This window comes from Camelus ferus, chromosome 4 (genome assembly GCF_009834535.1).
Source record: "Camelus ferus isolate YT-003-E chromosome 4, BCGSAC_Cfer_1.0, whole genome shotgun sequence".
In the NCBI taxonomy this organism is placed as follows: Eukaryota; Metazoa; Chordata; class Mammalia; order Artiodactyla; family Camelidae; genus Camelus; species Camelus ferus.
This window is the reverse complement of record NC_045699.1, coordinates 33,768,404-33,796,011: the sequence shown is the minus strand read 5'-3', so window position 1 is coordinate 33,796,011 and position 27,608 is coordinate 33,768,404. Positions and strand designations below refer to the sequence as shown.

At 41.0% G+C, this 27,608-nt stretch overlaps 2 protein-coding genes across 4 annotated transcripts in view; both read right to left on the bottom strand.

Moving 5' to 3' along the window:
- The window catches only part of PIP5K1B (phosphatidylinositol-4-phosphate 5-kinase type 1 beta), a 283,779-nt gene that overhangs the window by 192,604 nt on the left and 63,567 nt on the right, over positions 1-27,608 (bottom strand). The gene's annotated exons all lie outside the window — the stretch shown is intronic.
- On the bottom strand, positions 15,457-18,114 carry FAM122A (family with sequence similarity 122A). The gene has a single exon (XM_032477800.1). The coding sequence runs from the start codon at positions 18,104-18,106 to the stop codon at positions 17,117-17,119; it is 990 nt and encodes a 329-aa protein (XP_032333691.1). The 5' UTR covers positions 18,107-18,114; the 3' UTR covers positions 15,457-17,116.

Sequence of the window (27,608 nt, the reverse complement as noted above, 5' to 3'; positions counted from 1 at the left end):
GCAAGCTGTCCTCATCTTCAAACCCTACTTGGGTCTATCTACACTGCAAAGGAACCTTACCTTTATGTGCAAACATTCTGAATTTTCACTTATCTGTTGGCTGAGACTCAGTCCACTCTGGCAAAGACCTGTTGTCAAGTGGTGTATTAAGTTCACAGGAATAACTTTTAATCTTATTAAACTATTTGAATTCCTATGGCTTTGAAAGCAGAGCGGGGGGTCGGGGGGAATCCCAGCTTCAGGATTTATTTCAAATCCCACACACCTGGCAGGCTGCCTCAAAGCTCACCACTGTGCTGTATCACCATACTAACCATACCTTCTTAACATCAAGGAAAAGGAAAAATCTATGATGCTTAAATTCAGCACAACTGAATGCAGTCTAGGAAGGATCAAGCATTTTTGTTGATTATTGGCAATCTACGGGAAAAACATGCGCCCTTTCCCTAGTGTTAATATGGCTCAGTCTCCCTGAATTCCAGGTTCTCTGCTGCCCAGGCTTGTCCTTCCCCCTTGAATAGCCCCACCTGGGGAGTTTCCATCAGAGTACTCAGGACACCTGTGTCCTGGCTCAAGGAAAGCAGCCAGCGCCCCTCCCCCATGCATGCAACTTCCATTTACCTTATCAGGGAGGCAGGCAGGAGCCTGTAACGGTGAGGGCTTAAACTATCTGTGGACCATCTACCCATGTGGCAGCAGCAGGTACTAACTGAGAGAGGCCTGGGAGCACTGAGAATGGGCACGGATGCCAGTAACTTAGGTCAAGTTTCCTGTCTGGGATTTTGGGAGAGGTCCAAGAAGGAAATACAGGCATGGAGACGCTAGCTCAGAATATTCTGACGCTTGGAACGCTTACAGCTTCAACACCTCAAGAACTCAATAGGAATGTAGAATTTTGGAGCCAGAGTACCCGCATTTCCTACCGTCCCAAGACCTTGGGAAGCTTTGTTTGAAAAACCAAAGAAGCACCCCTTCTGACTAAGCAAAAGCCTACTTCCCTGCAGAAAATGAGAAAAAAGAGATCTCCTCTGGGCAGATTCAACCTTCCAAAGAAAAAAAAGCCCTTTTCCGTCAGCAGGCTCAGGGTTTGGCAGCTGAGTGTGGGCTGGAAAGCAGGCTTGGCTTGCTCTCGGTGGGGCACCTTTGTAGAACCACACAGGGCAGACCTGCACCCTCAAGGCATGAACCTTGACCCGGCAGAGTGGGGATGGTTTTCAAGGCCAGCACCCTATCAGTAAAAATTGGTGATGGAGGTTCAAGTCCCAGCCCCTCTCTCCGACTCATCCCGAAGCCAGAGAATGCATGGAGGAATGAATGTTTCCCTCACTTAAAAAACATTTGTGCCTGCTCAGGCCCTGGGCTGAGTGCTGGGGGAAGGCCTGGCCCCCACCTAGAGTGCTGGCCGGCTAAGGAGAGGCCCACCCACAACTGTGCAGGTCTGGTCAAGAGAACCAGCAGGGCCACACATACCGGACGCTGTGAAGTCTCTCCTCGCGTACCTCCAGCCACGTTAGCATCACCCTTTTCAGTTCCTCCAAGCAACCTGATGTGAAAAGGCTGGGCTTTGGCTTCGGAATAGCCCAGACTCCTCAGCGTTCTGCGCTAGAACCGGCTGGGCCCTGACCCCCGCGCTGCGCCTCGGCTCCCGCTGCAGGCCTAGCCGCCATCTTATAGGGCCTCAAGCGCGCATGTGCGGACATCCCGGCAGGCTTCGCTCACCCTCCTTCCGGCCGTCAGCTCCCCCTCCGGAGGCTGGCCTTGGGAAAGAGGTCCCAAGCCCTTGAAGCAGGCTGAGGGCCACTTGGGCAGGGAATTCTGGGGTTGGGGGGTGTGGCATACAAAGGAGCAAATGGGCTCCAGCTGGACAGTGTGATCAGTGCTAAGACCGGGCGGATACAGGTTGCTCAGAAGAGCACAAGGAAGCCTGGGCTCTGGAAAGGCTCCTCTGAGGCAGTGATACCTATCAGAGTTGTATCTTTTTTTTTTTTTTTAATATTCTCTTGGGGGGGGGGCAGGTAATTAGGTTTATTTATTTAATGGAGGTACTGGGAACTGAACTCAGTATCTCGTACATGCCAAGCAGGCACTCTACCGAGCTACACCTTCCCTACCCTGAGTTGTATCTTAAATGACTAGCAGAAGGCAAGGTAGAAAAAGCTGGAATGGTATTTCCAGGGCACAGGAGCAGCATTTGCAAAGGCATGCAGGTGGGACAACGTGGTGCCTTCTGGAAATTACCAGTTATTTGTCATGGTGGAAATTAAAAGGTACATGTTGGGGAGGGGCATGACATGAATCTGGAAGGTTCTACAGGGAAGGTCTTGTGTGCCATGCTAAGGCATTTGGAACAAGAGAAGTCACCAAGGAGGACTTCATTCATTTCACAATTGGCATGTGCCCTAAATCGAGTCATTAAGGAACAAAGGATATGCACTACAGTTATAGAGAGAGTTTCAGTATTATCAATTACACCCCAAATGCTTTTTAAAAAATCTATTAAAGCTAACATACTAATGGGAAGTGTGGTCATCTCAAATATAATTTTAGCTAGATCACAGACCTTTCCTTAGCTTTGGGCTTACATGTCTAGGTGACATCTCCCTTTGGGTTTCTCACAAGTATTTTAGACACAGTACATCCTAAACAGAACTCAGAGACCTCTACTCCTACCCCTTCCAATCTCCCTATCTCATTCAATGTCACTCCATCCCCCTTTTTACTTCAGTCAGTAAACTAGGAGTCCTCCTTGCTGTCTCCCTCCCTACCTTGAACACACGCACTCTTCCAGTTCTGCTGATGTCTCACAACCACTGTCTCCTCTCCATCATGCTGCTCCCCTCCAGCCCCGTTACCAGCATCTCTTGCCTAGATGAATACAACAGCTTCCCAATTGTTTCCCTGCTTCCATTCTCCACAAGACAAGAAGGATCATAAAAAGGAGATCTGTTCAGGTTAGTTCCTTGTGTAATACCCTTTAATGCTTCCCCATTGCATTTAGAGTAATATCCCAACTCCTGACTTTGGCCTGTAAGACCCTGTAGGATATGCTGCTTACCTTGTTCTTCAACCTCATCTCATGCTGTTCTTCCCCTTACTCACTAGACTTCTGCGCCTCTAGCTTTATTGCAATTCCTCAAACACACCAAGCTCGTTCTTGCGCAGGGGCTCTGTACATGCTACTCCATGTCTCCTTGACCACCCTGTCCAAAGCAGGTGCTTCTCTACCATTCAAGTTCTCAGTCCCTTGTTTACTTCCTCCCTAATTTTTACTGTAATTGTCAATGATTCCATTATTTGTCTTCCCCTCCCTCCCTCTTTCTCTCCTTTTTTTTTTTTTTTTCGGTCTGTTTCCCCTCATTATAATATAAACTCCATGCAGCAAGGGAATTAATGTGTCTTTTAGAAACTAGAAGTAAAAGTGTTCATGAAAGCTCAGTGTCTGGCCCATAGTAGGTGCTCAAGAAATCTTTACCAAGTGAACAATGTTACAACCACATTAGAAATTTGCCCCAATTATCACTCTCCAGACTTTTGTTAATTAGGCTTCTTAAACTTAGAAAAAAAATTCTTGCTTATAAAACAAGATTAAAATTTAGGAAGGAATCATTATACTTTGAGGAAGTTTAATTCAAATCTGGGCTCCACGGATTATTTTATTCAGGTATTCACATAAGCTATTTTGTGGAACTCCATGGAGAATTAAATGAAAAACTATCATGGGTGCAAATTCATTTATTTTAAAAAAAATCATGGCAGTAACATGCCTTATTTAATGTGGAAAATATTTAAATAAGATCATTATAGCTCTCTTACAACATATCTATTTAGTCTAAACCTCTGGTTCCTTTCCATTATAAATCTACTTTGTTTGAAATCTCAGAAGGTATAGCCCAAGGCTTTTCCAATGTTAAGACCAACAGATGTGCACAGTAATCTTGATCATATTTTGGAGTATTACTAACAGCATGAAAAAATTTGCAGATAATTTGAACTACATATTCTTTGTCTATTCTATCTTTCAATCTCCTTATGAATCTACAGTCATTATGTCTAAGCTATTAAGTCCAAGGCAGGAAAAAAAAATGTCACTGAGATGGAATCAGTTATAAGAATACCTTATTAAGCCAAGTGAATTTCATTTACTTATTTAGGATCAGATAATTTCATAACTTCCTAAAAAGGAATAAACAAACAAGTTTTTCTAAAAACTCAGAAATATAGAGAAATAAGAAAACATTAAATTAGTAAAAAAAAATTTTTTTTAAATTAGGAATTATTTGTTTTAAATGAACAGTGCAATTCTTACTGGGTATAAATTGCTAGAATATACTCTGTTCTTTGTACATGTTACAATACCCTCTTCATTTTCCCCTTGTCTCCCAGGAGGACACCTATTCATTTACTAACTTGCTAAAGAGTTGCTTCCTTTGTGAACATCTTTGTTTCCTCTCTGGATTCCTGTAGCATCATGGAAATATGTCTGTTATATATTGCAGCAAAGTACTACAAAGCACTGTATGTTTTAAATTTTTGTGTGTGTACTTCACCAAGAGCAACTTAAAGACTTCCCCACCCCTCTTTGTAACCCCAGCCCCGAACACAGTGCTTGTTGCACAGTAGGTATTCACTAAACATTTATTGCAAAAATGAGTAGGTCATCTCTATCATTCCTTTTCCTAAGACCTACAAATTTGGTGACCATATTTTTTAACCCCAGTATTGAAAAACATGATATCATAAAGGATGTTTACATCATTTCTAGATACATGAAACAGAGATATGCCCGTTTTAATGTCAAGATATTTGAGACGTTTCAATGGGCAGCAAGAGGCAATATTTGATAGATATCTTGACCGAGAAAATGTGAGATCTCAAGTTGCCATAGCTATGAAAGATAGAAATGGTGGGGACCTTAAGTCTGTGGGGCAGATATCTCTCTAACTCTGGCCTCCTTCCCCATCACCACCCACCCATGCAATCCACCCCTACCCCACACATGCTCCAGCCTTTCTTCCCTCGAAATGACAGAACAGTAATAACTGACCTCCTGGAGACTTCACTAACCCTGAATTACAGATAGGTCTAGTTTAGGAGATCAAGACCTCAGAGTAACATTCTCCTGATGACATTATCAAAACTCTCTAGTTTGGATTAAATGAGGAAAAGACTGTCTTAGATTCATGGAAAATTTTTGAAATACAGATTATTTTCAGATAACTGTACTTTTTTTTTTCAGTCACACACAGGAACTCCAAACATGACCATCAAGTAAATCACTCACAATTGACTTGGAAAAGAATGTTTTAGAAATGGACAAAGCTGAATTGAAATGAACATGCCAATTATTTCATACTGGCAAGTCCAGGAAAACTCTGTGGTCTTTAAATTTTGAAAGTTCTTCAGATGTCCATCAGAACATTGTTTGTAATTGAGAAAAAACTGGAAGCATTCTAGAGATGATACAAAAGTATATTTAAAACATTGTCCCTTATACTGAAAAAAGCAGTTTGTGGAGCTGATTACACAGTAGATGCCACTTCTGTGTAAAACTAACATATGCATATTTAATTGTAGAAAAACCCTGGAACAATATACATGGGAAGGTAAATAGTGGTGTCTCGGTGAAGTGTACTTCATTTTGCTTACTGAAATTTTCTAGTTTCTAAAATGAATCTGTATTGCTTTTATCATTAGAAAGTGTAATTTGTTGTAGCCTATTTGGCTCTTTCCTTCTAATCTTATTCCACATTGTTAAAATACATGGCTTATAAAAGGTTGCTTAAAAGTAAATGTCATCTAAGCGCCTCTCCTAATTATATAGAATTTGAAAGACTGTGCTAAAATTAAAGCAGATTTCTGAATTCTGGGCTGTGAAAATGTGAATGAAAGAGGAAAAAAAAAACAAACCCAGCAATTTTCGCCAGTGCCAGAAAAAACTAAAAGGGAAGCTTATTGATTACATATACCATCAAAATTGGAACATGAGTTCCCTAGCCTGTGGACTGTAAGGGTTTTAGTCTGGAAGAGTTCCTAAAGCCTGAAACACTAACGTGCAACAATGAAATACATTATGATACGCATATCACAGGTTTCCGTGAGCAAACACTATGATTCTCCAAGCACTGTCTTCATTGATAAATGCTGATTTCTTTCCATAGAGAAGAACTGGTATTAGGAAAGATATATAGGCCATTGTCCCTTTCTTTTAGGAAATCTGTCATAAAGATAGGGGATTATTTCATGTATATACACACACACATATATACACATATACTTTTCAGGTTTCCATTTATTCAAATGATCAGTTTTCTGCTGAATAATTTTACATGCCTTCTCTAATTCTTACTACTTTTGAAGTCGGAACTACTCCCACTGAACAGGTGAAGACTGAGGCATACAAAGATTAAGTAATTTGTCTGAAACACAAAGCAGGGAAGTGGGAGGGTGAGGTCTAGAATGCGGTTCTACTAGCCTGCAGGTGTAGGGCTCTTAGCCACTATAGGACATTACACCCCCTCCACTCCCCACCCACTCAGCCAGCATCCTCCCCCACCTCCTGCCCCTTCACCACACACACAAAACAACAAAGTAGGGGCTAGAGGCAGTAGGTACAGCGATTCAGAGGAAACCAATACCTAGAGTCAGGATAAGCAGGGAAGGCTCCATGGAGTGAGCAGGACTTGGTTAGACTCTTGAAAGGCAGAAATGAAGTATCAGGAGAGAGAAGTAATTCCAGGAGAAAGCATTCTTCCTTCCTGAGCACAAATACGGCTTGGAGTCCTGTCCCTGAGTCCTCCTGTATAAAGGATTGGGACAGACTGTGCAACCCACAAGAATGAACCTGACAATATTTTACGATTAGAATGAAATCGTAGCAATTCCACGTGAGGAAAGCATTCTTTCTTTCTTATCATTACTGGTGCTCTTCTCGCCCACTGTTCAATAAAAATTTTGAAAAGGAATATGGGGGGAAAAAAAAACAACAGTCCCTAAATAAAACCTAAGAGGACAATGAACTACTTAAAAAAAATTCACAGCACTCACTGAAGAGGAAAATGTCTCTGGGTTAAGAAACTGGGCCAAACTTGCAGAAATAATTGTGTCATGGGTGTGGAACTAAATTTCAATTTATAAGTGGAAAAAAGCCATTAAAAGAAATAGATGACAAGGGAATAAAGTGAACCAGATGAATTCATGAAGGGAGTGAATCAGTAAGCCTTTTGCTTGAACAGTCTACGCGTGTTTAGCATAAAAGCATTTACTTATAGATTTTTCTCCTCATGATAATACCTAAAAAGGGTGGGGGAGAAAAAAGTTACATTTTACCTTGGTTCCCCCCCCCAATTATCACACATATGTAAAGGGATATTTCTTGTGAAATGCTTAATAACATTTTACCAATAAGAAGGGGAGGCAGGTGACCTTTTATTAGTTCTTTATCCTCAAAGACCTAGAAGCACTAAATCTCTTTTTTCAGCCATCTGGCTGTCTCCAATTCTGCTCATCCTATTCTCTTAAACCTACTCTAATCAGGCTCCCACCCCACCACTCCAATGAAACAACTCTCACCAAGGTGACCTGTAACTTACATGGTATGAAATCCAGGCAGGGCTCAATGACTAGTCCTCACCTTACTTGTCAGATCAGCTGCAACTGATAACATTTGATCACTCATCCTCTTTCACACATTTTCTTCACATCATTTCTAGGACATTATGCTATTGACTTTTACCTCCCTGGTCGTTCCTTCTCGGTGTCCTTTTCCTGGCCTCTTAATGTCTATCATAGTGTGCCCCAAGGTTCAGTTTTTATTCTTCTAGTCTTTGCACACATTCATGTGACCCTTAGTGATCTCATGTATTCTCTTGACTTTAAATATCATCACAGGCAGATGGCACCCAATTGTGTATCTCCAGCCCAGCCCAGCCCTTTTTCCTGAACCCTAGATTTAGATATCTAACTGCTTACTTGACATCTCTTCTTGAATGTCTAATGAGGATCATTTACTTAACATGAACTCCTCATGCCCACCCCTAACCCCGCCAAACAACAACAGCAGCAAAGAAAAAAACAAACAAACAAACAAAAAACAAAAAAACCCCCTCAAACCAAAAAATCCTTCCTCACTGACAGACTTCCACATCTCAGTTGATGGCAACTCCATCCTTCCAGTTTCTTTTTTCTCTCTCTCACCCTTCTCTCGTGCCCACCTTAAATCTGTCAGCAAAATCTATTGGCTCTACCTTCAAAATATATCTAGAATTTAACCACTCCTCCCTGCCTCCACTGTTACCACCCTCATTCAAGCTACCACTATCTCTCACCTGGATTGTTGGAAAGCCTCCTAATGGGTCACCCTGCTTCCACCCCTGCCCCTCATAGTCTATTGTCAAGACAAGGAAGAGTGTTTCTTTTAAAACCTAAGATAGGCCACTTCTATGCTCAAACCCCTTCAATGGCTCTCCATCTCTCAGAGACAACGTCCTTTACTGGCACACAAGACCCTGTGCCAACTGTATCTGCAATAATCCCCACCCCCACCCACCACTCTAAGTCCCTTCCAACTATCTTTCCCTTTAATATCTCTGCTCCAGCCACTCTAACTTCCTTCCTGTTCCTCAATGTATATATTACGCAATTTGCTTATTTATTATGTTTATTGCCACCCCTCCCTCCACCCTGTTAGGATGTAAGCAGCATATATGCTCTCCAAGGACAGGAGTCTTTGTTTTGTCCACTGATGTTTCTATCCTAAGAGACTAGCCAGTGTGAGGAAGGTGCTCAAATCAAAACTGCTTCGTGAATAAATTTCTAGTCTCCTAGCAAACTATAAAGAGCCCAGCCATGTGACTACACTTGTTCCACTAAGAATCTTACTACATTCCTTTCTTTTAAAAACAGTCAGTGCCATTTATTCTCCCACTTAATCCATCCATTAATCATCCACTCAGTTATAAAGTGTGAGTAACTCTAATGCTCTATGCACTGGCATCATGGACAGAAATAAAAGACAGAGGCTTTTTTTTTACACAGGTTAAAGAGATAAGAAACCATACAAACATGCATCAGCCTGTTAACTGTCTTCACAGAAGGTAGCCCTGGGTATAACAAGATCATAGAAGAAAGCAACCTAACTGACCAGGGCTGGAGAGGCAGAGGCCATCAGAAAAGGCTTTCCAGAAGCTGTCCCCACCTTGGCCTAAGTTTTCAAGGAGTTAGTAAGGGAAGAAGGTTAGTAGGGACTGCAGAAGGAGGAGGAAGTGCTGTTCTAAGCAGAGGACACAGCTGGTTAAAGCACAGCCAGCATATGGGAGCATGAAGCTGAGCGGCTCAGAGCCCTGGAATTTGGAGGGGTATGTGGAGGTACGCAAATTACCAAACTGCTTAATTTGATTTAATCCTGAAGTTAAGGGGTAACCATTAAAAGTTGAATTTCAGATTTGCATTTTAGAAATATCTGGTAGCAAGTAGTGTGGTAAAATGGGGCCCTGAGAAGGACTATATAGATAGGCATAGAACTTTGAGTTTGAAATCCAGTATAAATTGGTGAGGTAAAGAGCTCCAAGAACTTTAATTCTTGACTCAAAGCAATGTTTGATAACAATAAAAGATAATTATCAGTGTTACTATTATTTACCACTTTAAAAAAAGAAAACTTAAAAGAAGAGACCATTAAGGGAAAGATGCTTGAAGAAATTCTTCAACACATCCTGATTCAACCACAAATCCCAAATGAGGTGGAACAAAGAGCAAACCAACATTCATGAAGAAAACCACTATTAGTGTCACTCTCTACTCCACAGGGAGCGTATAATGACAGTCCAGGGGCTCTTGTGCCAAAAGGAATACCCAATCCATTCGTCATTTCCTCACTCCCATCCCCTCCTGAACATCTTGCATTTTCTTTTCCAGAAGACACCAACACTCAATAGCTGCCTGTCACTTCGGAGTTCCAGTAACCCTCCTGGCATTGCAACAGTAAAATCATTCTTTGTCCTTAAAGTAAGGTGGAGGGATTGTCTGAATCACAGGAATGGTTACCTCAATCAATCATTTTACTTTGCGAGGGCACAAAAGATCTTTTTCAATTGTCTTCTTTCACAACACACCTTGCTAGCCAAGCCTCAGATGTCAGTTTGTTTTGGAAGATTGTTGTAGGCAATTGGAAAAGAACCAGAACTACCCCTGGCATTGATACAGAACCGAAATTTCACAGGTAAATAAAAGCAATACATTCTCTGTTCTCTAGTTTCAGTCATACTATCTTAGAATTTATTAATGCGTGATTTTCACATCTCCCCAAATATTTATTCCAGAAGTTCAAAAAGGAGAAACAGAAATCAGACACAAAGAGATGCCAGGTACGAGAACCAAATACTTATTTCTCTTTTAGGGTAGCACTTAGAATTCAGAAAGCTGATGCAAAATGAAAGTACAAAACACTCTCGCCAACAGTACCTACACGTGTATACCTGTGTGTGTAATTTACAAAGTCCAACCTACCTATCTATGAAGACCCAGGAGGGGAAAATGAGAGGAAATCTAAAATGGCAGGAAAGCTAAATATGGCTCCAAGCACACAAAGCAAGGCTCATAAAATAGGTCAGGTGTCTGTATGTGCGAATGTGCGTGTGCATTTGGTTGTACATGCACGAGACTGGCGTATTTGATGTTATCCACATAACGTCTGTGTTATAAAATTATTCTCACAAGTAAGCTATATATAGAAACAAAAGTCACTTTTGAGGTGATTTTTAAGTATTTATTGAACTTCTAAAACCGATACTAACCTTTTGGAACAAATTGTGGCTTTCAATGGTTTGTTTCAAAATATCTAATGAAGGGATGTGACATTGTGAAACTTGAAGTCTAAGCACCAATTCTAAAACGCATTCAAAGGGAAGTTTTCCTGTTTGAGTCCTCTTGCTTAACAGTGAAGTGATTTTCTATGAAGTAAAGTTAAAAAAAGAAAAGTTTCTTAGGGATTGCTCAATTGTTCTGAATTTAAATTTCTAACGTCTGGGAAGAGCTTCCTATAGAGAAAGAAACCAAGTTTGTTATTTAGGTAGTAAAAGATTTTGGATCATTCTGTAAATCCTGCTGTTACTTCTCTAAAAATTATACTTTTTTAACTTATAGTTTATTTTTGGGGGCGGGAGGGCCAAATAGTTCTTGCTTTTGTTTCCCTTGGAATGATGATCTAAGAGCAACCAAGGAAACCGTGTAACGCAACTATAACAAAGCATATGTAATGTATATACATACATTTTTAAGCAATAAACTAAAATTTGTTTGTAGTTTTGGGATGTCTTATTTCAAGTAGTAAAACAGGTTTAAAATATATAAACCATAATTTCCTTCTATGCCACTTAAAATTCTTTTTTACCTATTATTAAAGAAAACAATACTCTCGATAGCTTCCTCTAATATGATAATAATGTCTGAAGTCATCAATTTTAAGTAAACATATCATTTGATATAAAATTGAAGTGGCAACACTAGTAAGCTAGAAAACAGGCTTAATCTCAAAAACAGAATGTCTGTTCACAAGGAAAACATGAAAAGGACCTAAATTCAAAAGGAAAAAGAAATAGAAAGTAATAGAGATTTGAGAAAGTATATTTGTTTTTCTCATCTGTTAAATGGGAATAACCTTAGCACTGACCTCACAGGGTGGTCATGAGGATTAAATAAACTCATACATGCAAAGCACTACAAATAGTGTTTAGGCCCATACTGAATACTCAGTAAATATTAGTGCTAATTATTTTAATTATTGGCAATGGCTCATGTTATTAGACTATCTCTTGCTTTTCCACTAGGGAAAGCAAACAGTCTTAAAGAGATCACAATCTTGTGAAAATCTTGGCTGCCAAGCAATGATAGCCCTATTTCACAGAGGAAGCATACGGAAAAAACTACTCAGGATTTCCTACATCCAGAAGCAAGAAGAGGTCATTACTGGGGGATCGGTGTTTCTGATTTGTGAAGCGAAAGCTATCATCCAAAAAACACATAAGGCTTGTTCTGCATTTTCCAGAGTTGGACTTGATTTAAATGGTGGAAGTTAGAGAGGGAAATGTCTGCTCGGTGTAAGAAAGACTCTCCAGCATTGAAAACATTTATAAAGGGCTAGGCTGCCTAGAAGGGTACAGAGTATACTGTTACTGAGTGTGAGAGTAGGAGTTTGAGCAGTCAAAGATGATAAAGAAAAGATTCCTTAGCAAATCCACACTAAATTACAACAATAATGACAAACACCACCAGCACCACAAGGATAGTAATGAGAGCTGATACTGCTACAGAAATTGCCTAGCATTGCTGTCAGGACTTTACATACAGTGACCCATTTAGTCCTTAGCTCAGCCACCTGGCTCTACAGTCAGTGTTTTTACCCACTGAATTACCTTCCTCCCAGTTCAGAATCCTGAGCAAGTTACCTCATCTCTCTGTGTCTCCATTTCCTCATTTATAAAATGAAGATAAAAATAGCACTGATCTCAGAGAAGAGTAATGATGTTTAAATGAAAGAATACATTTGTTTAGCAGTTAGAACAGTGCCTGACACAGAGCAGGTACTTAATGTATAATTTTTTTTTTATATAAAGGTCATACCAATTTTAAGGAAACTTTTTTACTTGGATGGCAAGTTAGGGAAGGAATCAAGAATCATCTTGGCTATAGTGAGCAATCTGACTCAGAAACAATTTTTTTAAATCAAGTAAGTAGAACTCAAGGCTTGCTGATTTAGGACTGATTCTCTGAACAAAATTAGACATGAAAAACATGGACAAAACTGCTAAAGTGAGATCAGATTCTCTGTATAGTTTGTCATGATTGATAATAAAGTAAGACCTTGAAAATACAGCCTAGTCCATGACCCACTGCTGACTTCTCTTACCACCTCCAAGGTCTTTGCCAATCACTCAGCTCCACTTTCAGCAGAATCCTTAACTGCTTCACACACTGGACTTTAGTACCTGCTTAACCAATTCCCTAACCTAGGTCAAACCAATCTACTTCTTTTATAGCTGCCAGCCAACTGCAACTTGGCATCCAGTGTGGCCTAATAAACCTCCCATCACCCATGTCACTCCTTTACAGATTCTCATAGAGGCAGTATTAAGCCTTTCTTTCACTCAAGCTTCCAAATCTATTCCTGCCCCACCTGCAAGTATCCTAATCTCCTCAATAATTGGAAAACAAGCAGATACAAATTCTTTTCACTTTTCTTATACCCTCCTCTACACCCCTAAAATCCTACACAAATCAATTCAATATTTACTGCTAACTTTGCCTAGCCTTTTCACTCTCCTTCCTGTTTCAAAAGGAAAAAAAAAAAAAACTTCCAGATCTCCTTTCCAAGACCAACTCTTTCTTCTGTTCTCTGATGCTACTCAGGAAATGTCAGTTACATCATCTTCGGTTTGCTGTTTTGGCAACAATTCCCCCCAGTCTCCCACCTCTCTCCTGGATCTTCAGACTTTTTCTACTTATCTAAACACATGCCTGTAAGAAAACAATTCTCAGTACTGTTTCCCTCATAAGCCTTGACCCTCTCCCCATTATACCGCCAAGTATCTCAGAGTGGTCTCTTGCTGTGGGTATGTAGCTGCCTTTAGTAACAAATGCGATCATTAATTAATTTTTCCATTTATGCTGTGTTTTTAACACAATAAAGGAAAATAAACAACAGAGGTTTGTCATATGTGACAAACTGTACTTCAACTAAATGTTGACTTGTGCTTTGGGACTTCTAGCACAAAGTTTAAAACTTTAAAAAAATGTTTTTGGAAGGATAATTCTTACATGAGCTAAGCCCTGACATTCTACAGAATGACTGAAGTTATGAACAATAATATAATAATGTAAGTTGTCTATGTAACCTCTTAGAGCCTTATCTGATTTAAAACTTATCGCCTTTATAGAAAAATAAACTTACAGAAAATTTCTCTATACGTTCAGGGAAAAGGGTCTGGCAAAAAGACCTAAAATAGGAGACGAGAAGATGTACTTCACAAGAAGAAAGCAAGCCAGTGAGGGTGGAGTACAGAAAACAAGGGGAGGGAGAGTCAAGGGGCAGATTGCACAGCGCCTCCTACACCAGAATTAATACATTTGGACATACCATAAGAACAACGGGGAGCAAAGGAAAAGCTTTAAGCTGGGAGATGGAAGGATCAGATCTGTAATTTTAAAAGGATTACTTTAGTTGCTGTATGGAGAATGTACGGGCAGCCAACCAGAGTGAGTGTGAAGGGACCAATGGGAAGTAGGAAGCCTAAGAGGGGAATGATGGTAGGCTGGATCAGGATGGCAGTAGAGATGAAAATAAGAAGACAGATTCTGGAAGATGAAATCCATAAGATTTGGTGAATGATTAGATATGGGGGAAATAAAAGAGAGAGATGTCAAGGAGATATTGGTTTCCTGAATTTATATACATATATACATGGAATGTGGAGTAACATCTTGTACAATATATATTGAATTATTAACAGAAGTTACCACTGGGAAGGGAAATGAATTTTACATAGTAAAAGGCAGACTTTCATGTTTTTACTATCTAGATATCTGCAATTGTTTAAATATTTTTATAATCAGAAGGTATACATTATTCCATAGTGAAATTCATATGTGATAAAAAGAAACAAAGCATTTTCCTGGCTGAAAAGGATAGGAATAGCATTTTAGGGAGAAGGAACAATTCAATCAAAGGCACAAACACGTGAAAGTACGTGGCATATTTAAAGAGGATCAAGTGGGCTAGTGTTTACCGAGTAAGAAGGAAGACTGCGTAACTGGGACAGGATGAGCAGGGGGGTAAGAGCTGTGTTAGAGTATGGCCGGTTTATGAAGGCCCTTATTACATGTCAGGCTAAAGAAAGCATTCCCTAAACTGTAGAAAGTGAGAAAGCATATAAAGTTTTTAAGCAGGAGGGTAACAAAATCAAGTTTATAATTTACATAGATCACTTTAGAGGCAGTGTGAAGACTGGGCCAAAAGGGAGGTAAGAAAATAGGCTGGCAGATCACTTAGGCAGGAACTTAAGCTAAATCAGGGCCAAAAGAGATAGAAGAAGAGATCTGAGATTCACTTCAAAAGTAGACAGGACTTGGTGACCGAGCTGGATGTGACAGATAGGGGAAAGAGAAAGTCAAAGATACTTCCCATGGTTTTGAGTTTAGGAAATTAGATAGGATGCTATCCATTTACGTAACTGAAGAACAAGTTAAATGAAAAGATAGTAAATTTTGTTTGGGAGATGCTGAGGTTACAGTACCTCTGGAAGCAGGACAGTGCCCAACAGGAAGTTGGGTATGTACGTTTGAATTTGAGGAACAAGGTCCGGACTGGAGCACATGAACACTATTATTACCCAGAACAGAGAATTTTAAGCCTGTGGACACCATCTTACCCTCAATGTAATTCACTGAATTCTTGAGGCAACTGTCAAAAGTTGACCAGTTCCATTTATTCTCATAGTTGTAAAAATTCCACATAATTGTTAAAGTCTCTGTAGGCAATAACTGAAAGTGGGCCGGAACTTTTTGTCTTGTTTCTTGGTCTCTCTCTTAGTCTTTTTTTTTTTTTTCTCTTCCCTTTTTGTTTACCATTCTTTCTTTCTATCTACCTACCTGTCTAGTTAAGAAAGATACAGGAAATATAATAAGAAAGTATAATATAAAAAAACTGTTATTAAATATTTCCATATTTTGTATTAATTGTAAAAGGCAAAGAAAAGAACATTTCACAATTCTACCTTTAACAAGACCTAAGTTAAGTAACGATTTATCTAGGTGACTCTCCTCTGATTTTCTCTAGTGAGTCACTGACCCTTAATTAACTGACATTCCCCAGGCAGTCAATTCCAGCTGTAGCTTTAACCACAGAGGTTCCTGAAACAAACCCAGTCCTGTTGTTGCTTACTGTCAGAAATTCGAGTCACACTGTACCTCTGTCTAACCAATGATGCCCTAGTTTCTTGGGAGGTGAAGAGGAAGGACCTGTTGGCAAGGAAACAGCTGCTTCTTCCAGAGCCAGGGAAAACCAAGAAGGTGACAGATGGGCAGAACAGAAAAGCAGCCAAAAGTTGCTCTGGCTCCTTGCTGACAAGGATTTTCAGTGAGGCACGACTGGATATTTTAAATCATTTAAACTCTCAATGATTGAGAGTTTTATCCACCTGGGTGCTCTGGTGAAGTTCAGCAGGGCTTCCCCTACATTTTTTTAACATTTGAAAAACTTTTAAGTTAGCAGTGATACAAAGAACCTGGCCTCAGCCTATGTACCGTGGGCTAAGACTGCAAGGCACTGTCCCATTTCACTTTAGGAGTATACCCAAAAGAATGCACTTTCTGGTTAAAAAAAAAAAAAATTCTGTAGTTATATTTGTACGACTTACTAGAATTATTATTAAAATTTCATTAGAAAATGTTTTTTAAATATATTCACTTTTATATATTTAATTTTAAAAGATTTGTTGCAAACTTTTATATTTTTGTTCTTTTATCACCACCACCCCCATCCACTTCGGTACCCAGAAAATTAAATACTCAAGGATTCCTGGGCAAAATAGACAACCACTGGATGGATAAAACTAACATTTTAAAAATAGCTGTACATAGGTAAGTTATTGTTCTTCATCAAATGGAAATAAGCAATCACTGAAAATAACATTAAAAATTAGTGTGGGCATGAAGTATGGAATTTTAAAACATCAGTTTACTATGCTGATTAATTCAACATTTATATTTGCATCAGAACTTAATAATCCCATAAATAAATAGAGCTCTCAGTTATTTTAAAAAATCAAGGGATAACATATGTATTTAGACATATTAGCAGCGTAAAGATGTATGCTTCAACACACTTATTGGGAAAACGTCTGAAAGTATTACTACACTGAATTCAAGGGCATCCGCAGGAACCTGACATAAAAGTTCTCTAGAATAACAACATTTCAGGAAATTCCAAAGAAGGAAAAGGGTCAAATAGGAAATAGCCTCAAATTAATCGACAAAGTTCAGTGCTTCCTCCAACTTGATTTTTCCCTCCATTGCAAAAACAAAACAAAAACAAAAACAAAACCGAGTCTCAGGATGGGTGAGTGAATCACTTGGATGAAAGTTCATCTACTGGAATAAATGGAGAGGCCGCTTGGGCCGGCGACACAGGAGAGTCGGTGGTAGTGCTGACTTTCGCTGGTGAGTTACAAGAAGATCCGGCACTGCTGCTGTTTCCATCGAGGGTATCGGAAGATACACACACACCAGGATCTGACAGCTGTGCAACGTCAGAAGAAAGCATGTTGGTGATGCCCTGGAAAAATCTCTTTGGCTGATACTCAGTTTCCATTTCACATTTTCTTTTCAAAGGTCCAAGAACACTTGGTCTAATGCAATTAATGGGACTCTGGCTTCTCCGAGTAGTAAATCGGGTCGTTGGACTAGGAATAGGACTTGGAGGCAATCCATTGCTACTCACAAAACTTTGCAAGGATGGTGAAAAACACTGCTTCCCAATTCCCCGGGTGGGTGACGGTGCTGGTGACACCGGAATGAAATCGATGCGTTTCGGGGAGGCAGATTTCTCCACGTCGTTGTCACTCAGGCTGAAACTTTCCTCCCAGGAGTGGCTTATCTGCATTGCGTTCTGCACCTCGCGCTCGTGGACCGTCTCTCGGTTGATCAAGTCCATGCCCTCCTCTTGTTTGATCTGGTGCAAGCGGCTGCTGTGCATGCGGACGGGAGAGGCCGGTAGCAGCAGGCCGTGGCGGTTCGGGAACGTCGTGCTGTTCCGCCTGGCGCTCGGCGCCTCGGCCTGGAACACCGGCGAAGTGTCACTGAGGCCGTGGATCAGGGGGGCGCTGTTAGACCTCCTGAGGCCCCCGCCGCCGCCACTGCCGCCGCCATCCCCCGGGCTCCCGCCGGTACCCGGAGGCAGCTCCAGGTCTAGCTCCATCTTCTCCTGAGCCATGTCGGGGGCAGGGAGGCGGGGGCGGTGCTCAGTCAGAGACCTAGGATTGCCATTCCCCGCAGTCCAAGGCCGCCGCTGCCGCCACCTCCACGGAGAATCTGTCAGCGGGCTCGTCCCTCCGCGCATGCGTGCCCCTTCGCGCAAGCGCCTTGCGATACCGCTCATCGAGGCGCCAGCTTAATACGTAATAACCGCGCTGCAGCCCTAGGGGGAGGGGCGAGGAGTGGTTGGGCCGCTAGGAGTACGTTCCTTCCGCAAATAGTTACTGAGCGCAAGCTTGCATTAACGCATGTTAATAAGCCTACCATATTCAGGAGTATATATTAAGAGCTCTGAAATGAGAGGCCCTTGGTGATGTGAGGCTGTGTGATGAGAAGTGGGGTTTGGCCTAACTAGAGAGGGCTTCCCTAGGGAAGGGACGAGGCTGCTGCCTGGGAAGCGGGAAGCGAGGGCTACCAGCTGGGTGGCTGGCGGGAACCAGGAGGGGAGGGAGGGAGTGTGGCCTGGAGTGGAGAGTGAGCTGGCAGAACGTGAGGTGGTAGACCAGGGTAGGGTATGGTCTTTATCCTGAGAACAATGAAATCTCGGAAGGTTTTCAAACATGGACATAACGGCGACTGATACGGCTGCTGGCTGCAGAATACTGTTATTGAGAGATTAGGCCCTACAGAAAAAAGAGCAGAGAAGAGGCTATACTCTAGGCCACAGAGAATGGTTATTTGCACTAAGGTGGTACTGTGGGAGAGGAGTTGGAGAGAATAGTAACTCTGAGAACCATTTAGGTTAAACGGGGAAATAAACCACCCTGTAATGGTATTACTGTTGTTTTATTTACAGTCATATTTCCAGCACAAGCATATGTGATCAATCATGTTCATTCAGTATGAGGGATTAAATGAAGGGAAAACCAATAGGCCCTAGAACTTAAAACACACCGCATGGCTCATGTAATTAATCTAAACTTTGCAATCTCATTAAAAATCAGTTTAAATTTATTATTTCATGTATTCTGTCAGATTTTTTTCTGTGTTCCAACGGTGTGCCAGGTAGCTGGTAAGAATTAGGCCCTAAGGTGAGGACATTTAATTTCTGCTCTGGGGGAGGGTCAGAAGAGATAAATACCGAGGCTATTTTCAGATAGTGGTAAGCCTGTCTTAAGTGGTAAAATAACAGGGCAACGTGATAGAGCACTACTGGTAGAAGGGATGGACAATGCGATAAGAGCTGAGGTAGAAATGACAAGAAGCAAGTCATGTTAACATTTGGGGGATGAATATTCGAACCATAGAGAATAGCAGATGCAAAGACCCAAGGCAAACATGAGCATGCTGAGCTGGCAAGAAAAGAAAAAAGAGGAGTGCAGCTGAAGCATGAGGGGGAGAGTAGTATGAGGGGGTACCGGAATTTGGATCATATTCTAAGTATGATGAAAAGCCACTGGGGAGTTCTAAGCAGGAGAGTGATATTTTCTGGTTTACATTTTAAATATCACTTTGGCTCTGTGGAAAACAGGCCAAAAGAGGGCAAGAGTGGAAGCAGAAAGATGGATTAGGAACCTATAGCAACAGTACAGATGAGATTATTGGACTAGGGTTGTATCCAGGGGCGATGGGGAGAAGTAAACAGATTCAGGATATGTTTTGGGAGGAGAACCAATAGGCTATGCAGGTGGATTAGATTTAGATAGTGAAAGAAATGGATAATTCAAAGGCAATTATAGGCATTTTAGTTAAACTGGGTAGATGGCAGTATCATTTACTGAGACAGGGAAAATGCACTTAGAGAAGTAGAAATTAAGAGTTCTGTTGTGGTAGATTTGATTTGGTGGTGTCTATTAGATATTCATATGGACATTTCAACTGAAAGAGAACGTAATGATTTTTGTTCATCCCTGTCTTTTGCAGCTGAAGAAAGTAAGAGCCAGAGAGGCTGGCACAGTCAGCATCACAGCTTGTTTAGTGGTGGGAACCAGTATTAGAATCCAGCATGAATTCCAGTATCCTAGTCCATGCCCTTTCCACTGTATTCCAGACAGCTTTTAATTTGAAGTCCCTGTAAAATACAGATCCTGCTAATGAATATTATTCATACCTGTAATTATGGAAACTGACTTAAGCTTTCCACGTGCCAGACACTATTCAACGTACAGCACATGGTGCACCTCATTTAGTGCTCAAAATAACCCTACAAAGTCAGTATTATTGTTCCATTTTGCAGGGGGAGTTGAGATGCAGGAATTAAGTAATGTTCCCAGGATGACAGGAAGTAGCGGGACCTGGGCCTTCTGGCTCCAGAGCATTGGCACAATGTTGTTTCCTCCATGTGCTATGACATTGCAGACTGGTAGAAACCACTTCCAGATTGTCCGTAGCTTTGTTGAGTGCAATGGTATTTAAGACAGAATTTGAAGGACAGATAGGATTTTTTAATAGAGATGATATTTTATATGGAATTGGCAGCATGATTATAAAACAGTGAATTCGGCTAATAAGTGGAGTATATGAAGAAGAATAGATAAGGGGAGAAAGTTGCAAATTCAACTTGGAGTCAGAGAACTAGAGCTCCGAATGCCAGGCAATAGTGCCTGAATTTTAACATTGGCGGGGGAGCAATAGGGAGGTTTTTAACAAGAGGAACGACAAATGAGAGCTATGCCTGGGGCCCTGCCAGGTGGATCACGGACAGAGTAAAGTGGAAGAACAGAAGGTGGAGAGAACAAACATTTTCTAAGGGCCTAACACCTGCCAGTCCTACTTAATTCCCATTATAATCCTATAAAGCATAAATAAAAACATATATTGTTATGCTCATCTTATAAAGGGACACCTGAGGTTCCAAAATTGCAAAATGCCCTATGGCTACATGGAAGAACTAAGATCTGAACCAATCCGAATCAAGACTTCACTTCAAAACCCATATTCTTTTTGCTGATTTCTCCATGAATTAGAGACAGAGAATTTGATGGCTAACTCTGAGATGAAAGGAAGGTCTGAAGTTGGGAATGGCAGAAAAAGGAGATGAATGTGGAGACAGGAAGGTAACAACCCAGACCCTGGCTACCTGGATGTACAGAGGATAAAGAGAGAGGGTTCACAAATGACTGAAGTGCAAGCATCAGCAGCTGGAAGAATGGTAAAACAACATTAAATAAAGGCAGGAGGAGAGAGAGGAAGAGCTTCTAGAAGAAAATCAATGTTAGGTGAGGAGAAAAAAGCAATAACTATAGAGCTTATTTTATAGTATCCATAGCATATTGCTAATTTGCATATTATGAAATTATTTCTAATGTGACTCAAATGTACCAACATTGTTCAGCCATGTCTGGATAAACACAATAATTGCCTTTACTAATAAAGCACAGAGATGGTGACAACCACAAAATCAACCATCCAGGCTACCTTGCTCTTACCTGAACACACCTATTAGAGATCTCACTCGTTTCTAGTTTTCTACCCTTGTCTCTACAGTCAGTTCTCCACCCAATGTTCAAGGTCAACCTTAAAATAAGACTTGAATAGTTTCTTTCCTGTTCAAAACTCTTTGGTGGATTCCCTCTTAGAGAAACAGCCAAGGTCATTACCATGACCTACAGAGCCCTATCTAATCTGGGTCCCTGCCGTCCCTTTAACACCGCCTCCAACTGCTCTCCCCCTCACTGCTTCCCCTCCAACTACAGAGGCCTCCTTACTGTCCCTGGGCCCCAGGCAGGCTCCCCCTCCACTTTGCTTACTCTTCTCCCAGTGGACATCTGTACTGCTCCATCCCTTCAGCTCTCGGCACCAACGTCACTAAAAGGCTTATGAAAAGCAACAGCAGTTCCCAAGGCCACACTCCCACGTCCCTTACTCCGTTTTCACTTTCCTCCAGAGCACCACATGTCAATATGTATATATTGTTTGCCTGACTCTCATCCTCAAGAAGGTGAGCTCCATGAGAGCAAGGCCTTTGCTTTCTTCCCTGCACCTAGTATCTAGAACAGGGCCTGGCACAAAGCCTCAATACACAGTTGTTGAATCATTGTGCAAGGGAGTGAGGAATGAATGAATGGACTCATGTAACTATCCAAAAGGGAAGAGAACTCTAGGATTTGAAATGGAGCCTAGCAGGCTTCTCTAGACTGCCTCTAAGTGCGCCTTACTTTGACAATTCTTCTCATATCGAGAATATCATTACTAGTTACAGTGCCCCCCAGCCCAGGAAGGTAGGTGACTTGAATGAACCATTATGTGAACTAAGAAGTTTAAGCCCTAAGTTTCCATTCTTTTTTAACCATATGCTGATACACACTTGACAGAATTAAAATGCTGATTGCGGAAGATTCTAAACTATGTTTAATATATTGGGCTACTGCTTCCTCTCAAAGGAATAAAGGATAAATGAGAGAAAATAGCAGCCATAAAATGCAATTCAGTCTGTTGCAAAAATAACACCAGATGCAGGATCTAGATCTTCCCCAAGTCAAGTCACCCTTCTGGTTTCACTCTAGGTATGAATTAAATACCACACTTAGGAGTAAGTCATAAAATCAAACATCTACTCAGTAAACTTTATTGTGATTAATATTTTATTTTTTCAAACTAACAGGTAGTTTCCCTTTAATTCTGAGGGATAATTTTTTACTATTAAACCCCCAAGCATATGACAAGGCAAATATCCAATTCTGAATCCATACAGAATGAATGTGAAATACAAAAATGTACATACAGGTATAATATGAGATGAGCTGGAAAATATCTCCACATCCCACATTAACTAATACCACCAATCTAGAAAAAAAAAAAAACACTGCAGAGGAAAAGCATAGTTTCAAAGAATAGGAACTCAGGAGTGTTAACTGGTACAACAACTTAGGAAAAATGTTTGGCAGTATCTCATACCACCTACTAAAAGAAAATATATGTGCATGTTCTGTGATTAAGAAATTCCACTTTGGGATAGATATCCGAGAGAAATGAGTGCTTATATCTGCTGAAAGACATGTTCCAGAATGTTCCTTGCATTATTATTGGTAACAGCTCCAAACTGGAAACAACCTAAATGTCTGTGAACAGAATAGTCACATGGGTGACATTACACGATGGAATTCTTTACTCAACAACATGGATGAGTTACAGTATAATGCTGAATCAAAGAAATCAAACCCAAAAGAGTACATACTCCATGACTCCATTTTTGTGAAGTTCAAGAACAAGCAAAACCAATCTATGGATGTAGAACTCAAAATAAGGGTTACCCTTGGGGCTACTGACTGGTGAGGGCACAAGGAAATGTTCCATAGCATGTTCTTGGGGCTGTTTACACAGCTGTACACATAAAAATTTATTAAAAGAAGTGCTAACCGTGAGTTTAACTCTAAACTGGAATGCTAAGCTTCCAAATCTCTGACACACAACATTATCAATGGAAGAATAGCTAGCTGGCCTTGACTTGAGAAAGGACACAAAAACACACACACACCCCTCAAGGTACATTTCACTGGGGCCTGAACACCAACAGACTCCAGCAGCCTTCCACAAACACTGCACACTTGTCTGAGGCCATAGATCACCAACAGAACCATCACTTCTCATTGGCCCTGTTCCCTAAAAGCCCTCCAAGCTAGTTAATTCTAAGAAGGCATGAAGGAGGAAATGAAGCCCACTTTATAGCCTTTGACTTTCTCAACTGCAATCTTTGTGTATTCTGTTTAAAGTCGGTTCTGCAATATCCTCCTAAGCATAGTTCATGAAATGAGACAGAGTGAAAGTCACATCAAAGGAACTCAGCAGGGGCTGTTATTACATATGGAAGGAATAAGAACTGTGTTTGAGGACATGGTTTTGGCTGCAGGGAACTTACTTTGTTATTATAATGAAAGAAAAACAGATGATCTGAGAAATTGTTACCAACCATCAACTGTCACATTACGGAGAGCCCAGTAAGTACAGCTACTCCTCGTAGCATCTACCCTGGAGGTTGCTTAATCTAATCCTTAAAACTTTCAAGCAAGAGAAAACCGAAGGACAAGTTTACTAAGTTTGACCCCATCACCTTTCGTTTTTGGTAACAGCTAAAAGCCATCAGGCCACTTGTATGGAGTAACAATCTTTATATGGACAAAGTAAAATGGTCGGAAAGGAGCCTCAAAGGCCTGATGGAAGAAGTTTACAGCCTAGGCCCTCAGCAAAGTTTAAGCAAACAAATAAATGTGAATTGTAGTTACTCTGTTCAGTTTTTTTCAAGAGGGAAGATTGGGAAAGATATTAAAAATAGCCATCAAGCCCCCAACTCTCTATTTTCAATCTTTTGAATAGAACAGAACAGTGAGTTGGTATCACTTTTTATTCCTCACCAATTTTATACGTCTTGGGCAGCATCCATTTTTTGGTGCCTTCTCTTTGGCATCAAACTTCTTCTAGGCCATAAACCAGGGTTATGACTGGTGTCCTTTGCTGTGGCTCTATGTTTCTCTCTGCCTGTCTGCCACCTTTCCCTTAAAAGATTAATCCACAGGGCAAGAAGGAAAAAAGAACTGATGGCTTTACGGACAATGTATAAAGTTAACTTTAAAACATGCAGAAGCTGCAGATCTAGTTGGATTTATATACTTGGGCCTTCCAGTTGGGTGTTTGGGCAACTTCTCTAAGGGCTCAATGTATTAATGCCAGTAGGACTATAGCAAAAAATAAAAGTAAAAAAATAATATAAATTTAGAGTCATATAATCATACTTCTAGCACTGTGACCTTGAATAAGTCTATCAACTTCTCTGGGCTTGCTTTTCTCATTTATAAAGTAGGGACACAACCTCTTTGTTGTAAAGATCAAGTGATATGACTGTCCATGATAGGCCTTGCGGACAGCACAGGCCCTGTACAAACAGGCTTCTCTCCATGAAGATCCTCAGTGCAATGGTTGCAGAACTATTATGCCTACTTTCCCACTATTCTCATCAAAAGGCTTCCTTTGTTTTCTTGCTTTTAGTTTGATTCTGAGGAAGAAAATTCGCTCTCTGTCTTCTTCCCTAAGACCTTAGTAATTTTTAGAGACACGCATTTTCTGTGGCCTAAAAAGTATGAACTGAAAGGTTCGTCTGCAATCAGGTGGAGAGTTTCTGCGAAGGCCAAGTCAGAAAAACACATTTCCAAGAATTTCACTCCCTGAGTCTGTCTGACAAGAGATGAGGCCCACGGGGTAGAGAGGCCATTAAGTACGAAAAATGTGGCTGGATCAGTGAATCCTATTCCCTGCAGCAAGCGAGCCATTTGTCCGTCCCCAACAGCAGGAGCTACCCTCCCTGATCGCGCTGAACTTTTCAATTGGGACTAATCCCAGAGGCTTATTCTCCTTTATTCATTTTAAACCCGGTTTTGAATTCCTGCTGTCATGCTACTGTCCTTCCTGGCATATAATAAACTGCACAGACACACATTCGGCTGAGCCTGATAAACAAGATGAACCCAGCCCCTTTCAGACAAAACTGGCACGAGGAAAGAGAAAGAGACCAGAAAAAGATTCAAGAAGCTTCAGCAGTTACCATTCCTCAAGATACGTCTTTTCCTCCAGGGAGCTGATGATACCTTGGAGGTATGTTGTGAGGAGCAGGTCAAATGACCCCAAGAATTTGAAGCTGTGGCCCCAAACCTAAAGATTCATAAACTATATGCTTTAGGGAAATTTTTTTTGGCTTTAGAGGATGACAACTGCATAGCCAAGAGTGTCTAACCGCTAAGACACTTTAAGACAGTGAAATTTATTACTGAGAAAGAGGGCAGTTCCTAATGTATTCTTTTCCATTCACCCAGCTTTGTTTTAAACGAGTATGACTAGTAAATGCAACAAAACCAGGGTATTAAGGGGGAGGGGCACTCCAGTTCCTCCTATCTCACACTGGCTAGTTTATAAACTGAATGCAAGCGTAATTCAGTCTCTTGTATAACTTTTTACCTGCAGCTCAGTCTGTATGTAGGAAATGAATTTTGACCATCTCTGGCGCACAGTCATCTGAAAGTCCCACTTCTTAGGAAGTGGTACAGATTTTCCTTCTTCACTCTCCATCTGAAAACTGAAAGTCTAAGATAGGAGACTTCTTCCACCCTTACAGTTAAGACACTTTTCACTTAGACAATGTTGTCAAGAGTCTCATCATCATCCGATAGCAGCGTACATTTACTAAGGGCATGTACCAGGTACCCCTCTAAGTACTGTGTGTATTGGACTCATTTATTCCCTATACCGTTTCTAGGATTATTATCCTCATTTTATAGATGAAGGAAAGGAGGAACAGAGAAGTTACTCAAATTGCATGAGATGACATAAGTTCAGGGAGAGAGGAACTGAGCCCAGGAGTCTGGCTTCAGAGGCTGAGCTCATGAAATACAGGTGGATTCCTCAAATGCCATGTTCATGGTACTCCAGGCTATTTTCAAAGAATGATGGTGGACTTGATGTGTACAGGACAATCATTCTGCTTAGCAGAAACACAGATAAGGGACCCATGTAATTGCATGGGCTAACAGATACTAGTGAGGTTACAAAATTAAGCAATTAGTAAATGCCCTATTTGTCCCAAAGCAGTCATGAAAACTAATGCAAAGGATTAGAACCACAGAATGTCAGCTCTGAAAAGGGCTTTAGAAATCACTTACACTAACCTACAAGGAAATAGGTTCAGAGAGAGCCTGTTTGAAGAAATCAGATCAGTGATTTCTTCAGGGTCAAGAAGGCATCCAGGATAGAGTAAGGATGCTTCACTAAGGTCATAGGAATTCTTTCCTCATGTTTGCTCCCTGGGTTCCCCTTTCACTGTCAACTCTTTCTCTAAAGAATAGCATCCACTTCCATGGTTTCAACTATGACCAATGTCTCAGATTCATATCCCTAAACAGGGCTGACCTATCTCTAGACTGTAATACACAACTAGCTACTAGACAACCCCACAATATGTTCTGCAGGTGCTTCAAACTCATCTATGAGCAAATTCACCTCTCCCTACCCCAAATCTACTACTTGAGGATGAATTACATGACAATCTCTCCAGACAACGACATCAAAACTCAAGGGATTCCAGATCTCTCCACTCCTTCATGTCTCCCATCTCATCCATCACTAAATCTCTTCAATTTTACTTGCTTAACATTTGATAGCTTCCTCTTTCTTTCTGCCTCTATTACTAAAGGATTCTGTCTGCCCTCAACTACTGCAACAGCCTCAGTCGAGTCTCACTTGTGTTAGGATGGCTCCAGTCCTACCCAAATTGGCATAAACGCTGCTAGAGGGAGTTTCCTGAAATAACCTCATCAGGGTACATCCCCTTCATTTTGCTAAAATTCTTGCATTAATGTGCCCTGTAGGGCAGGAGAGCCTGCAGACAGGCTAGAGAGAGGAAGACAGACTGAAAAGAAGGAAGGTGGGTGGGAGGGAGGGAGGAAGTGGTAAGCCTAGTATCTGCCCTAATTGCTGAAAGCTCTCCTACATTTGAATTGAAAGTTCAGCAAAGTAGTGTTTAAGAACTCACACCCTGAAACCAGAGAACCTGGGTTTAAATCTTTACCAAGTAGCGTACACATGTATGACCTGGGGGGTCAAGCTACCTACCCTCCTTGAGACTCAGTTTTCTCATCTAAAAAATGAGGCTTGTCGTCCCTCTA

Bases quoted from the DNA above. Each gene is read 5' to 3' on its own strand.
- FAM122A (XM_032477800.1), bottom strand. From the start codon at position 18,106: ATGCGCGGAGGGACGAGCCCGCTGACAGATTCTCCGTGGAGGTGGCGG.